At 41.6% G+C, this 13,906-nt stretch overlaps 1 protein-coding gene across 1 annotated transcript in view; it reads right to left on the bottom strand.

Moving 5' to 3' along the window:
- Window positions 1–13,906, bottom strand: part of LOC135082474 (T-box transcription factor TBX1-like) — a 39,781-nt gene that overhangs the window by 7,365 nt on the left and 18,510 nt on the right. The window contains exons 2-9 of the mRNA XM_063977270.1: window positions 9,115–9,218; window positions 8,289–8,522; window positions 8,048–8,117; window positions 7,865–7,974; window positions 6,741–6,994; window positions 6,156–6,312; window positions 5,547–5,702; window positions 3,203–3,270 (exon numbers count right to left, since the gene is read on the bottom strand). Coding sequence (XP_063833340.1) covers window positions 3,203–3,270; window positions 5,547–5,702; window positions 6,156–6,312; window positions 6,741–6,994; window positions 7,865–7,974; window positions 8,048–8,117; window positions 8,289–8,522; window positions 9,115–9,218 — 1,153 coding nt within the window. The remainder of the gene's footprint in view (window positions 1–3,202; window positions 3,271–5,546; window positions 5,703–6,155; window positions 6,313–6,740; window positions 6,995–7,864; window positions 7,975–8,047; window positions 8,118–8,288; window positions 8,523–9,114; window positions 9,219–13,906) is intronic.

Here is a 13,906-nt window from a genome sequence, read left to right as displayed (position 1 = left end):
TATAGCATTAATTTTATTTTTTTCGTCACTTCCAAATTCACAGCAAAGAAGAATACACATTCCAACTCAGTGATTGGTCAGCTACAAACTTGTACAGCGGGAGAATAACCGCCTGCTGAATTAATTTCCCTCGAGTAGCCAATGCAGCGGCCAGAACGGCAGTAACGCGCGGTGGTAAACAATCTTTGTTTATGGTAGCGTTGTTTATAGATTGAATGGATGGTACTTATGGCTACATTGTTTTAGTTGTAAAAGTTTAATGGGTGCTTAAAAATAGCTATTGTAAGAGGCTGAAAAAGGGTTCTTGAAACTCTTGTAGAAACTTAATTAGGTAGGCTTCCGAAGACTTACATTTTAAGTGTGTGACAGGTCTAAAGGGCTCCCATATCCATATACGACTAATGCGCAAAATTGTAACATGCATTGTCTATCAGTCAACTATTGATAAAATAGAAAAGTTTTAGATAGTACTTTTTAGACCATAAAGGCAGGTATTTAAGTTTTAACTCCAATTCCATCTAATAATAAGTACCTATATTGTACAACTTAGAGTTCCTAGATAACGAGTAGATAAAAGACCCAAACTTTATTTCTAAATTAATGTAACTTACTGAAGTTACAATAACTATTATATCATTTGGAGATATACAACGTAACACCTACAACTAATCTACAATGTAACAACCAAAATTAGATCATTGCATTACATAAAGCAACCCGTATACATTTTTACGAGCAGCGTTTCTCACGCCAACACAAACACCCATTTTATGCACCAATAGCGAGCTGAAGCGTACCAGAAGCACTATTATTCAGCTGCAAACACTGCTGATTGGTTGCTAATGTTTATGTAAAGTCTAGACAAAACTATGTAGAGTGTAGACCTAGCTAATTTTGGAGAAGATTTAGTAGTACACACACCATAGTTGGGGCACACTGAAAACCAGCGTCGTGGCCCTCACCGGGGGCCACGGCATATGCTGAGTGGGGTCCCATTGCGATGGGCATCGCTGTGCGACAGGGTGGCACTGCTCAGTTTACTTTCTCTTCCATTGTATGTGTTATGTCATCTCTGTCTTATTTGCTTTTTTTTTATTTACCTCTTTTGTCTTTTGTGATGTCCGTGGCAATAAATGTTTCTTTCTTTCTTTCGTTCTTTAGTATATGCAGGTGAAACAGCAGTAATTTTAGGCATACCTACACTAGTATTTTTGGAGTACCCTAGGCCTGGAGGTTCAAAAAAGACTTTTTGTGAGTTTTAATGAGTTTTTTTAGTGCTAACTCAGTCAGTACCTGCGGTATTTGAGCGGCAAGGAAGGGGTGACAATCACATATTATGACTTGACAGAGCATACAAATCTAAAGCTATTCTGTAGTCTCGTTTCAAATTCAAATTCAAATCTTTATTGCGTACTAAGTGACAATTATTGTAATGGTGGAAATTACATACACATGGGCTTAAGACTTAGTGACCTAGGAGGTATTGCAACAGAGTTACTGTACGGCTATACATAATACATTATACATAATATGAGATGTAAACATATGCATACTTCGATGCGAAAGAATAAAAAAATAAGCAGATTACAAATTAAAGTATCTAGAGACATTTTCGGTGGTTAGTTGTTAGATATTCGTTAATTGAGTAGAAACATTTAGGTATTAAATATTGTCTCAGAGCTTTAGAAAAGCGTTTAATGTTAGGTTCGGTTTTTATGTGTTCAGGAAGTTTGTTGTATAGTTTCACTGACATGTAGTAGGAGCTGGTATTTAACATTTTTATTCTTGATTGAGGTAAGTAAAGTTTATCCTTATGCCTGGTATTTCTATTATGCGTGTCTCTCTCTATTATCTCAGTAATAATATACATGTATCATAAATATACAGGGTGTTAAGTAAATGGGTATATGAGCCGACACTAGCCCATGTTAACATGGTCATATAAATGGTATGGTATAGTCAGAAATTTGATATCATGATTTAATTTTTTTAAATTTTCATACAAAATAAATTTGATAAAATCCGATTTGTATGAAAATTAAAATAATTAAAATGAAGATATCAATTTTCTGACTTCACCATACCATTTATATGACCATGTTAACATGGGCTAGTGTCGGCTCATATACCCATTTACCTAACACCCTGTATATCGATGGTAAGGTAAGTAGGTTTGACGTCGCAAAAACACCCTCCTGTGCCGCTCCCATACCTCAGGCACTGAGTAAGTTAGGTGTTAGACCTATAATTCTGTAGATTTAGTTTTAACGTTCTTATTACGCTCAATATATTTTAATCAAACGACTCCCTGTAGCTAGAGCGCTCATAGTTAGGGCTATATTTCACCGGGACACCATGGCGGCGCAACCAGTCGCCGCTACCAACAAAATGTATACAGCTTTGCGCAACCAAACGGACACCAGGTGAGTAACTCTCTATAGAGCTGTATAGGTACATTTTGTTGGTAACGCGCGACTGGTTGCGCCGCCATGGTGTCCCGGTGAAATATAGCCCTTATTAATGTCACCACGGCGACCACCCTGTAGCTATATCCCTCATAAACTATCAATCCATCCACCACTTTTACCCCAACCTCATAAAACTCTTTTATGTTTAAATAAACGAAGCCACATTTCTGTAACATCCTCCATGTCACAACAATAATGAATCAACGCACTACAAAACAAAATGTCCCAACTAAAACTGTTCACAACGCAAGGACATAGAGTTTCAACAGCCGGTGACAATTTACTTTTACGACGCAGCCATAGAGTAAAGAGTTACGGGGACAGTTATGGCGGACATGCCTCGTTTCCCGCTCCCGCTAAAAAGAAAAAATGGCGGCGCTCAAACTTTGAAATTGATGGTTCGTAAAATTTTAGTTTCCTCATAATTGTGTTCATCTGTCCGCTTAATTACTGTATAAGTTGTCTTTAAAGTTTATTTTGATAGTGGTACATTTCGAAATAACACGAAATTAATTTGATTAGGTACATAAGTACAGGGTGACTTTGCAAATTGCAATCAGTATCCAAATTTTTTATCCAAAATTCAGAATCAGTAACTTAATCTTTTTACGTGAAAAAAAAACTTTTTTGTCATATTTAATTATTTTTATCCGCTACGCTTGACTGATTACAAAATCACCCGGTATTTATACTAATTTAGTTAGCTTAGTCAAAAAAGTGAAAGATGGACTTACCAGTCATCGGGGTCGCAGTCTCTGAACCCTTTTGCAAACGGATTGCTCGCTATTTTTAGTTGCGTTATCTGTAAAAGATAAGTTTAGTTTCATTTTACGTGGAACGAAAATGTGAATATTCAACTTTTACATTAGAAATTGTACTGAAATTATTATTGTCAACGTTGAACACGTACCTACACGTACACACTTATCAGGTACCTTCTGAATTCGTATTAGAGAACACTATCAGGCTTACCGAAAAACTGTAACTTTTTTAAATACAATATTCACAAGGCCCACACTTTGCCCACAAGGTGGACTGACGACCTCATAGAAATTTCAGGAGAAGTTGGATGCTGGTGGCAACTGGAAATCATTGGGGAAAGCCTACCTTCAGAATAGACATCCTGTGGATAAAATTATGATGATGAATAGTGATGATTCACAAGACACAAGAGATAGGGTGAGTATCCTATGGTTCTGGTAAGCGGTGACGGCCGTGAAGTCGGTCTCTGGGAAGACGAAGGTCCTGAAGGGCACCACCCCGGGCATCTTCTACTAGATACTCTCTTAAACATAACTATCTTGCCTTGATACCTTCTGGTTTACACATACGCTTATCTGGTACCTATCATCTGGCTTCAGCCTAGCGACCGCTATCAAGCTCACAGCACAAAACTGAAACTGTTTTAAAAACAATATTCAGAAGGCACTCACCCTATGGTTCTGATAAGCGGTGACGGCCGTGAAGCCGGTCTCTGGGAAGACGAAGGTCCTGAAGGGCACCACCCTGGGTACATCTACTAGATACTCTCTTAAACATAACTATTTTGCCTTGATACCTTCTGGTTTACACATACGCTTATCTGGAACCTATCATCTGGCTTCAGCCTAGCGACCGCTATCAAGCTCACACAACACAAAAATGAAACTGTTTTAAAAACAATATTCAGAAGGCACTCACCCTATGGTTCTGATAAGCGGTGACGGCCGTGAAGCCGGTCTCTGGGAAGACGAAGGTCCTGAAGGGCACCACCCCGGGCATCTTCTACTAGATACTCTCTTAAACATAACTATCTTGCCTTGATACCTTCTGGTTTACACATACGCTTATCTGGTACCTATCATCTGGCTTCAGCATAGCGATCGCTAATAGCTCACAGCACATAACTGAAGCTGTTTTAAAAACAATATTCACAAGGCACTCACCCTATGGTTCTGATAAGCGGTGACGGCCGTGAAGCCGGTCTCTGGGAAGACGAAGGTCCTAAAGGGCACCACGCCGGGCACCTCTACTAGATACTCTCTTTCACATAGCTAGATATAGATACTTATCTGGTGCCTATCATCTGGCTTCAGCCTAGCGACCGCTATCAAGCTCACACAACACAAAAATGAAACTGTTTTAAAAACAATATTCACAAGACACTCACCCTATGGTTCTGATAAGCGGTGACGGCCGTGAAGCCGGTCTCTGGGAAGACGAAGGTCCTAAAGGGCACCACGCCGGGCACCTCTACTAGATACTCTCTTTCACATAGCTAGATATAGATACTTATCTGGTGCCTATCATCTGGCTTCAGCCTAGCGACCGCTAGCAAGCTCACAGCACAAAAATGAAACTGCTTTAAAAACAATATACTCAAGACACTCACCCTATGGTTCTGATAAGCGGTGACGGCCGTGAAGCCGGTCTCTGGGAAGACGAAGGTCCTAAAGGGCACCACGCCGGGCACCTCTACTAGATACTCTCTTTCACATAGCTAGATATAGATACTTATCTGGTGCCTATCATCTGGCTTCAGCCTAGCGACCGCTATCAAGCTCACACAACACAAAAATGAAACTGTTTTAAAAACAATATTCACAAGGCACTCACCCTATGGTTCTGATAAGCGGTGACGGCCGTGAAGCCGGTCTCAGGGAAGACGAAGGTCCTGAAGGGCACCACCCCGGGTATCTTCTACTAGATACTCTCTTTGACATAGCTATCCTCCTTCTGTCTTACACATACGCTTATCTGGTACCTATCTTCTGTCATCAGCGTAGCGGTTGCTATCAAGCTCACAACACAAAAATGAAACTGTTTTAAAAACAATATTCACAAGGCACTCACCCTATGGTTCTGATAAGCGGTGACGGCCGTGAAGCCGGTCTCTGGGAAGACGAAGGTCCTGAAGGGCACCACCCCGGGCACCTCTACTAGATATTCTCTTAATGTAGCTATCCTGTATTGATACTTTCTGACTTACACATACGCTTATCTGGTACCTATCATCTGGCTTCAGCCTAGCGACCGCTATCAAGCTCACACAACACAAAAATGAAACTGTTTTAAAAACAATATTCACAAGGCACTCACCCTATGGTTCTGATAAGCGGTGACGGCCGTGAAGCCGGTCTCTGGGAAGACGAAGGTCCTGAAGGGCACCACGCCCGGCGCCGCGTTCTGCCCTTCTGCCGGGAGGTACACCACGTGCAAACGAGGCTGGTAGCGGTGCATGGAGTTCAGGATTATCTACGAATGGAGAACATACCACGAAGCTTGATAAAAACAGAACTCTTAACAACTCGGGCAACATAAAATTGATATTTATTTAACACTAGCTGACCCTGTCATCCTGATAAAAGTATATCCCTATAAAGAAACAACCCATAACTCATTACATAAATGTTATTAGGTACCTAATTCAGGATAACTTGTGCCTCGCCAATTTTGCCAATGTCCAAAATGTCCAAATGCCTTTGGCGATCTCAATTTCAATTCTTGATAAATGACCAAATGGCATATTTCTAAACTATCCTACCCTACCGTGAAAATAACAATACATATTTCAATTTAGGTCCAGTTACAATTGCTACCTACAAAAGCTAGATAGGCCATAAAGGATCTTATGATCCGTAATTGATCCACAGTTCGGTTCTAGTTCAACGTGTACAATGTCAGTTGTCAGACTTGTCAGTAACTCACGTGTCCATTATCGTCCAGCTGGTTGTTGGTGAGCTTGAGCTTGTCGAAGGAGACGAGCTGCCTCATCCAGTGGGCGCCGGGCGCAGGCGAGTCCGGGTGCACGTGGATCCGTGGCGGGGATACCGGGTCTGCTTTACCCGCTACTACCCAGCTTGAGCTGGACAAACAATGTATGTTAGACTTCTTTGATAATATGAGTTTAAATATCGAGATGCTTATCAGAAGCCTGCCAAACTAAGATGCGCGCCATGACAAAATCTAATCTCCGATTTTAGACGACAAATGTATGACTTTAAAATCGATAAAAATGTATCGTAGCGCTTGGTACTATTACTTATTCTGTGGTAGCGCGCGTCCTAGGCCTACGGGTAAAATAATGACGTATATTGATGCTTTTCCATATAATGACATCAGAAATTTAAAACTGTCAGTACAGGGACTCATACGATATTTTAATTCAGTTAGCTGCACTTGTGTGACCATAACTGAAGCAAATGTAAGAATGGCATCAAGGAATGGTAATATCAAAAGTAGCATTAGATAAAGCAAAATAAAGTTATCTTTCTCAAAAGTGCTAACACTCACCTGTGAAAAGCATATCGATACCGCTTATCGTCGAGCGGCACAAAATCGACCAGCAACAAGTAATCAGCATTCGGCAGTAGCCCTCCCAATCTAGCTTGCAGTGCTGGGAACATCCTCCTCCCAGCCTTGGTGACGATCATTTCAGTTCCGAGCTCGTGGAAGCTACGCCAGAGCGCTGCTAGCTCCAGGCTCGCGGTGCATCTTGCAACTGCAGAGTGCAGCGTGACATTCTGCGAGGACACCTGCAGAGAAAACTGCGGATGAGGCTTAGAGTGACTGCCCTGGACTTATAGATATTTCTCGAAGTACACCGGGTAAAAAAGGTTAAGGTTAAGATAAAATCAAACAACAAAGTACGGACTAAAAGTTGATCAAACCAAGGACAGTCTTGGACGTTTAAAAAGACAATCATGATGAGATCAAGGTCATCTCAGAAAACTACTAACTACTGAATCTCAGAATAACTAGTGAGCATCAATGATAAAATCCCTACATCACAACGCCAGTGACCAAAATATTATGTGAAAAGAAAACAAAAGACTGCGATGGGCGCTTGTGAGTTGAGAAACAGACCAAAAACAATAGAGCATCATCAAATTCCGGCCTTGGTGACGATCATTTCGGTTCCCAGCGTGTGGAAGCTGCGCCACAAAATAATTGATCAATCCAAAAGTACAAAAAACATCAAATACATTACATTACATTAACAAGAGACGAATAAAAGGTAGAATATGAACAGTTCAAACCTGGACCTTGGGAGGCTGCGGCGGGGGCGCGCCGTGGTCCCGGCACGTGCTCTCGCTGAGCGCTTGTAGCGGCGAGTACGTGCTGCGCGCGCATTAGGTCCCCTGGGAAGGTAAAATATGAACAGTTCCAACCTGGACCCTGGGAGGATGCAGCGGGGGCGCCGGACACGTGCTCTCGCTGAGCGCTTGTAGCGGCGAGTACGTGCTGCGCGCGCATAGGGTCCCCTGGGAAGGTAGAATATGAACAGTTCAAACCTGGACCCTGGGAGGATGCAGCGGGGGCGCCGGGCACGTGCTCTCGCTGAGCGCTTGTAGCGGCGAGTACGTACTACGCGCGCATAAGGTCCCCTGGGAAGGTAGAATATGAACAGTTCCAACCTGGACCCTGGGAGGCTGCGGCGGGGGCGCCGGCTGCGCGCCGTGGTCCCGGCACGTGCTCTCGCTGAGCGCTTGTAGCGGCGAATACTTGCTGCGCGCGCACAGGGACCCTTAGGAAGGTGGAACATGAACAAATTCAAACCTGGACCCTGGGAGGCTGGGGCGGGGGCGCCGGCTGCGCACCGTGGTCCCGGCACGTGCTCTGACTGAGAGCTTGTAGCGGCGAGTACGTGCTGCGCGCGCATAAGGTCCCCTGGGAAGGTAGAATATGAACAGTTCCAACCTGGACCCTGGGAGGCTGCGGCGGGGGCGCCGGTTGCGCGCCGTGGTCCCGGCACGTGCTCTCGCTGAGCGCTTGTAGCGGCGAGTACGTGCTGCGCGCGCATTAGGTCCCCTGGGAAGGTAAAATATGAACAGTACCAACCTGGACCCTGGGAGGATGCAGCGGGGGCGCCGGGCACGTGCTCTCGCTGAGCGCTTGTAGCGGCGAGTACGTACTACGCGCGCATAAGGTCCCCTGGGAAGGTAGAATATGAACAGTTCCAACCTGGACCCTGGGAGGCTGCGGCGGGGGCGCCGGCTGCGCGCCGTGGTCCCGGCACGTGCTCTCGCTGAGCGCTTGTAGCGGCGAGTACGTGCTGCGCGCGCATAGGGTCCCCTGGAAATATACCTGCTGCTGTGACACAATGTATGCTCCCGTAGACAAAATAAACGTTAGTGATAATTTCCCAATCGCTTATAAAAATGCGGTAAAGTGATAATAAAAGGCATTATTTCGTTGAAATAATTTTTAATTGCTTCTTTGTTTATATCAAATAAGGACTTAAAAAAAATAAAACGGGACTAATTCTTAGACTGTGTAGCCAAGATCTACAGCTTGACCGCAAATAACAACCTAACCAACGTAGGTCAAGTTTGTCCCAGAGAAAAGTTAAACTGTCAATGGACCCGCAACGAAAATAATCAGAAGAAAATAGGAGAAGTTCTCAATTAAGAAAAATCTAAAGTGCCTAATGAATACTTAAAAAATGTAGGTCTGTAGAGCTTTAGATAGGCAACACGATACTTAAAAACTTTTCTGGTCACAACCCGTATCTAATGTTCAAAATTAGTGGTGACTATTCTATTTCTTTCCACCCCGTCTTTATATTTTTCCCAATAGCTGGCGTAAGCTTACTCAGCCAATATTGAGTTGTAAATTAACTAACAAATAAATCTAAATCTCTATAAAGTCGTAAAGATAAACTTACATCTCTGATAGGGTGGTGCAGAGGCGGCAACACCGGCTGCTCGTGCTCCCTGCCTCGGCCGCTCTGCGCAAACCCCCGGGGACACTGGCTGGTTGAGACGATGCCTGTGGACAATAAAAAACTATTGAAAAAAAAGTAGTGTCTAGTCTCTCCTCTCACACACAAAATCTTTTTATCGCAATAATTTCTGAACGGCATCTGGGTAACTACAAGTTTTACGAAACCGTCGGTGAGCAATTTTTACCCGACTGCGCCAGAAGGAGGGTTATGTTTTTTTATTGTTCTGTGCACAGGGCTCACCTTTTACTTTAAACAGTAAAGCAAACTCGACAAAATTGCACATTACTCAAGAATGATGATTTAAGTTTCTCGTTACATTTATAAACAATTTCGCAACGCAGCAAAATTCGACACGTGTTTGTGATGTGTAAGCTACCTAAACATGGAAGTACTTGTTTAAAGCTATATAACTAAAAGAAACAAGGCTTTTGGGATCGCATAAGATTTCAGCAATACGCGCAATTTGATAATAATATGCTTAAACTGGTTATCTGCAGAAACTAAAGACGTTTTCCTTTTCCCTGGTTCTGGTAGATATAAGTTACACTTCTGCGTGAAATTCAAGCAAGTGTTACCACTTACCATTGCACGATAAACACTAACCCCCTTATTACTAATAAAACTTACACGCTCGTTGAACAGTGTTTTAAAGTGACGTTTAGTATGGAAATGTCATATTAAAACAGTGTTCAACAACTGTGTAACTTTTTATTAGTAAGGGGGTTAATCGAAAACTCACTTGTAAATATATCAATTTAGATAAACTAGAAACTACATAACCATATTAATAGAGTCACTGACTAAGCATTATTATTACCGTATTATTCACCATCACGTTGTTATTCTGTTATTATGTCGACAAAACACTTTTAACAATACACACTAATTTTTAACAAACACTGAAGTTACATGAATCTCTAGTCCTGAAAATATAAACAATAGCACATTTCCACACACATTTAAATAATCACTGTTAATTCAAGACTTACTCGAGTTCTTCGAAAAAAAACACTACAAAAAATATATTTTCCCGCGGTTTTCAAAAACCGAAACTTTTTTCAGCACAACCACAGACAATAAAACATGTTTGACTTCCCGCGCGTTTTAAAAACAAATAGTTCTTTTTTCATTGGTCATAAACCCGTGCGTCCACGGGCGGACATCTCACTCAACTAATTGCTATAATGGCGGGAACTCACGACCGGAATGGTCGCAATAATTTTCATCGGTTGATGTCAGCTGCATTATAAATAAGACGGGCGATGAAAACTAAACGCGTAGAGGCGACAATGATCGCCGTTTATTTTGAACTCGTTTATTTTTGTTTCTAACCGGTTTGAAGTCGGGAAAAGTTAAGCGCGAAGGAGTGAACTACCAATTGCAAAGACCAAAGTAGGTATTCTTTTTTCCACGCATCCCTCCGTCAATTCTATGGTAGGCATAGATTTGATAAAAAAAAACAAATCTATACCTACCACGGAACTGACGAAGCGATTGCGTGGAAAAAACACGAGAAGCGAAGCCTCTAGAAAAAGTCTTGATTCAAATGATTGAAATGATCAATATTCAATATACGATAATAAAATAATGTAGGTAATTAAAGGCGCATATTATTATGTAAACAATGCTTTGCTACGAAAACCCAAATTAAAGCCAATTAAAGCAATTCACTGCTTTCCAGAAAATACAAAATTACTTTCTCAAAACTGCTTATGTGTAAAATAAGATAATATTTTGTAATGAATTTGTATTTGTAGTCATAAAAATAAAAATGTTTATTTGAACCTTAAATTCGTGATATTCGGTTCACATTAAAGATGCCCGGTGCATGTAGTAGGAAGCGATAAATTTTTTCGCGAGCTGTTGAGTTAGACTTAATTGTCAGTTTATGAGTTATTTCTAGTGATAATTTGTGTGAGCATATCAAGATATTTTTGTGATCAGAAGGTATTATTTTGGACAACAGTGAAGAGTTAAATTAAACTTATTGTATAACTCTAGGAATTCCCGGCCCAGTGGGTGCCTAAAAGGGCACCGGGTGCTTAAAAAGGAGTTGCACTGCCAGTGGTGGGAACGAGTGGTGAGATAGGCTAGGCTTTTCATTCCAGAAAGATCCTGTCACCAGGAAAAACTTCTTTCTACATTTTAAGGAAGATATTACTTCATGCAAAACGCAGCGTGGGACGTCCACCTACAAGGTGAACCGACGACATCGTAAAGGTAGCAGGGAAGCGCTGGACGCAGGCCGCTACCAATCGATCAACATGGAAAGCATTGGGGGAGGCCTATGTTCAGCAGTGGACGTCCCATGGCTGAAATGATGATGATGATGATGATGATTACTTCATGTGACGATAAATAACTTGAAAATATCGAAATTTCTAAGGCGCGAATCGAACCCACGACCTTTCGCTTGCCGGGCGACTGCTCTTCCATCTGAGCTACTTAGACACTGGATGAACCAGTCGAAATATTCAAGTGCAATAGGTACGCTGTTGCGGCCAGCGAATCATGCTCATAGTATAACTAGTTAGTTGTTGCAATTCACTAACCTCTGTGGTTTGATGGATGAAAACGAACGAGAAAAAAAGAGAAGATTGCTAAAATCTTTGAAAAGAAGATCAAATTATGGGAATCGGGCGTAAAGCGAGTGAGCTTTACATGTCGCACCCTTAGAATGAAAGTGACTTAACTCAAAATTCCTGTTACTCTCGATTTCACCATAAACTGACCTTATAAAGCATGCTCTATATCCCTGTATAGATAAAGTGACCTATCTCTTAGTAAAAGCAGAGAAACGCATACTTCGGTCTCTTTCACTTGTCCCGCTTTTCATGTATGCATATTGTGTGAAAGAGGCAGAACTAGTTTTACGTCGGCGGTGCTTGCGAGTGTACGTGTAAAACATCGGCGGATCTCGAATTATACCTGTTTATTACAAAAATACTGTAAAGGTAAGTTCATGATTTTTTTGTCATAAAGTGACCTTTTAATAAATAGGTCGGTATTTAAACTAAATATGTTAGAGTATTCAGTGTTCATTTATGGATTCGGTCTGTTTAGTTAAAAATATAAATGAAGGATACACGACACTTTTACGAATAGGACTATTTATGACTGAACTAACCTAATTTAGTTTTGTTATTTTTGATATTGCGCCTGTGTAGAAGAAAAAATAAAAAGGACCGATTAACATATTTTTGGAATATGTCGCTTTAATATAAAATTTATTTAAGATATGCATAAATTTATGTATTTAAGAGTTTAATAAGTTGTGTTGTTTCAGACTTTACTTCACAAGTTTACTAGTAAACTAAGAGCTAGTGAACGCCAGACCTACGTCATTTTATAAAAGCTGAAAGTTTGTCAGCGTATGCTCCCAATATAGGTTATAATGTTGGTGAATTATGAAGTTTGGGTCATCGTGGCTTTGGGAGCTTTAGAGCTACCCTAAAAAACTGTCTGGCAAGGAGTTGGAACTGTCAAAACTGTGTGAGTGTTGGGGAAAATATTTCTAATTATTGCCAAAATATGATTACATAAAAAATCAGATTTTATAATATATCCTATATTGGGAGCATACGCTGACAAACTTTCAGCTTTTATAAAATGACGTAGGTCTGGCGTTCACTAGCTCTTACTCTATAGTCAAAATAACATCAAGACGAGTTAGTTCAAGATATGTTTAGTTTGATGGGAATAACACCTCCAAACATCCAAACTGATAATGAAAACAAAGACAGGGAGCTTTTTTTCCCTCGGAGATGACGGAGTCAAACAGCTTCTGAAGAGCCTTTAGTGCCAGCGCTCCACCTGCTTTCAGAAGCTCAGCCGTGATTCCATCATCACCCTGTACCTTGTTGTTTTTCAGGTGTTTGAGAGCCATTCTAATCTCGCACAGACTGACGTCCGAGATATTTTATAGTTTCGGGTCAATCTAGCTCTTGGGTCTTCGGCTAGATTTGTGATCAGGTGTGCGTACACTCGTGATAATTTTCCGTAGAACCTCAACCTCTTCAAATATCTCAGGCCCCGACGAGATGACTCTGCCATCCTCGGTCTTCAGCTTGGTCAGTTGGCTTTGGCTAACAGACAGATCTCTTGCTATAGAGCCCTTGTTACGCTCAGTCGCCTCTTTAATTGGGTCTGTATCAAATTGGCGTAGGTCGCGAGTTGAGTATACTTGCAGAACCAAGTTTCTTGTGTCTTCCATAAGTTTATTGGTGAGGTCAGAGATCTTTTTGATTCCTTTTGAACGACGGGTTTTAAAGAACTTAGACCCAGTCGTTTGGACAATTCCCACGAACCTGTCATTGCATTCGTCCACATTTCCGTAGTCTCCTAGGCATTTGAAAAGATTTCGAGATAAAAGATTTCGCAATTCGAGATAAAAGCTTTCGGGGTTTTGGAGCTGGATGAGCGCTGGGCAGAGCGAAGACTTCATCACCTTCATTGGATTCGCGGAAGATATCGTAGTCATGCTCGATGGCTTCTCGATGGATAAAGAGCTTCTCAACAAATGGTTCTTAAAATGAACATGGACAAGACAAAAATCATGTCAAATATCCGTGTTGTAACCCACACCTCTGAAAGTTGGAGACTACACTTGTTGTTGACAATTAAGTGTACCTGGGACAATCCAGTTAGGTAGGTCCAACTTCGAGAAAGAGGTCTGAGCTGAGGCTGGGCTGCGTTCGGGAAGCTTCGCAATATTCTCACGTCCGAAATGCCG

Source organism: Ostrinia nubilalis, chromosome 21 (genome assembly GCF_963855985.1).
Source record: "Ostrinia nubilalis chromosome 21, ilOstNubi1.1, whole genome shotgun sequence".
In the NCBI taxonomy this organism is placed as follows: domain Eukaryota; kingdom Metazoa; phylum Arthropoda; class Insecta; order Lepidoptera; family Crambidae; genus Ostrinia; species Ostrinia nubilalis.
This window is presented reverse-complemented; position numbering and strand designations above follow the sequence as displayed.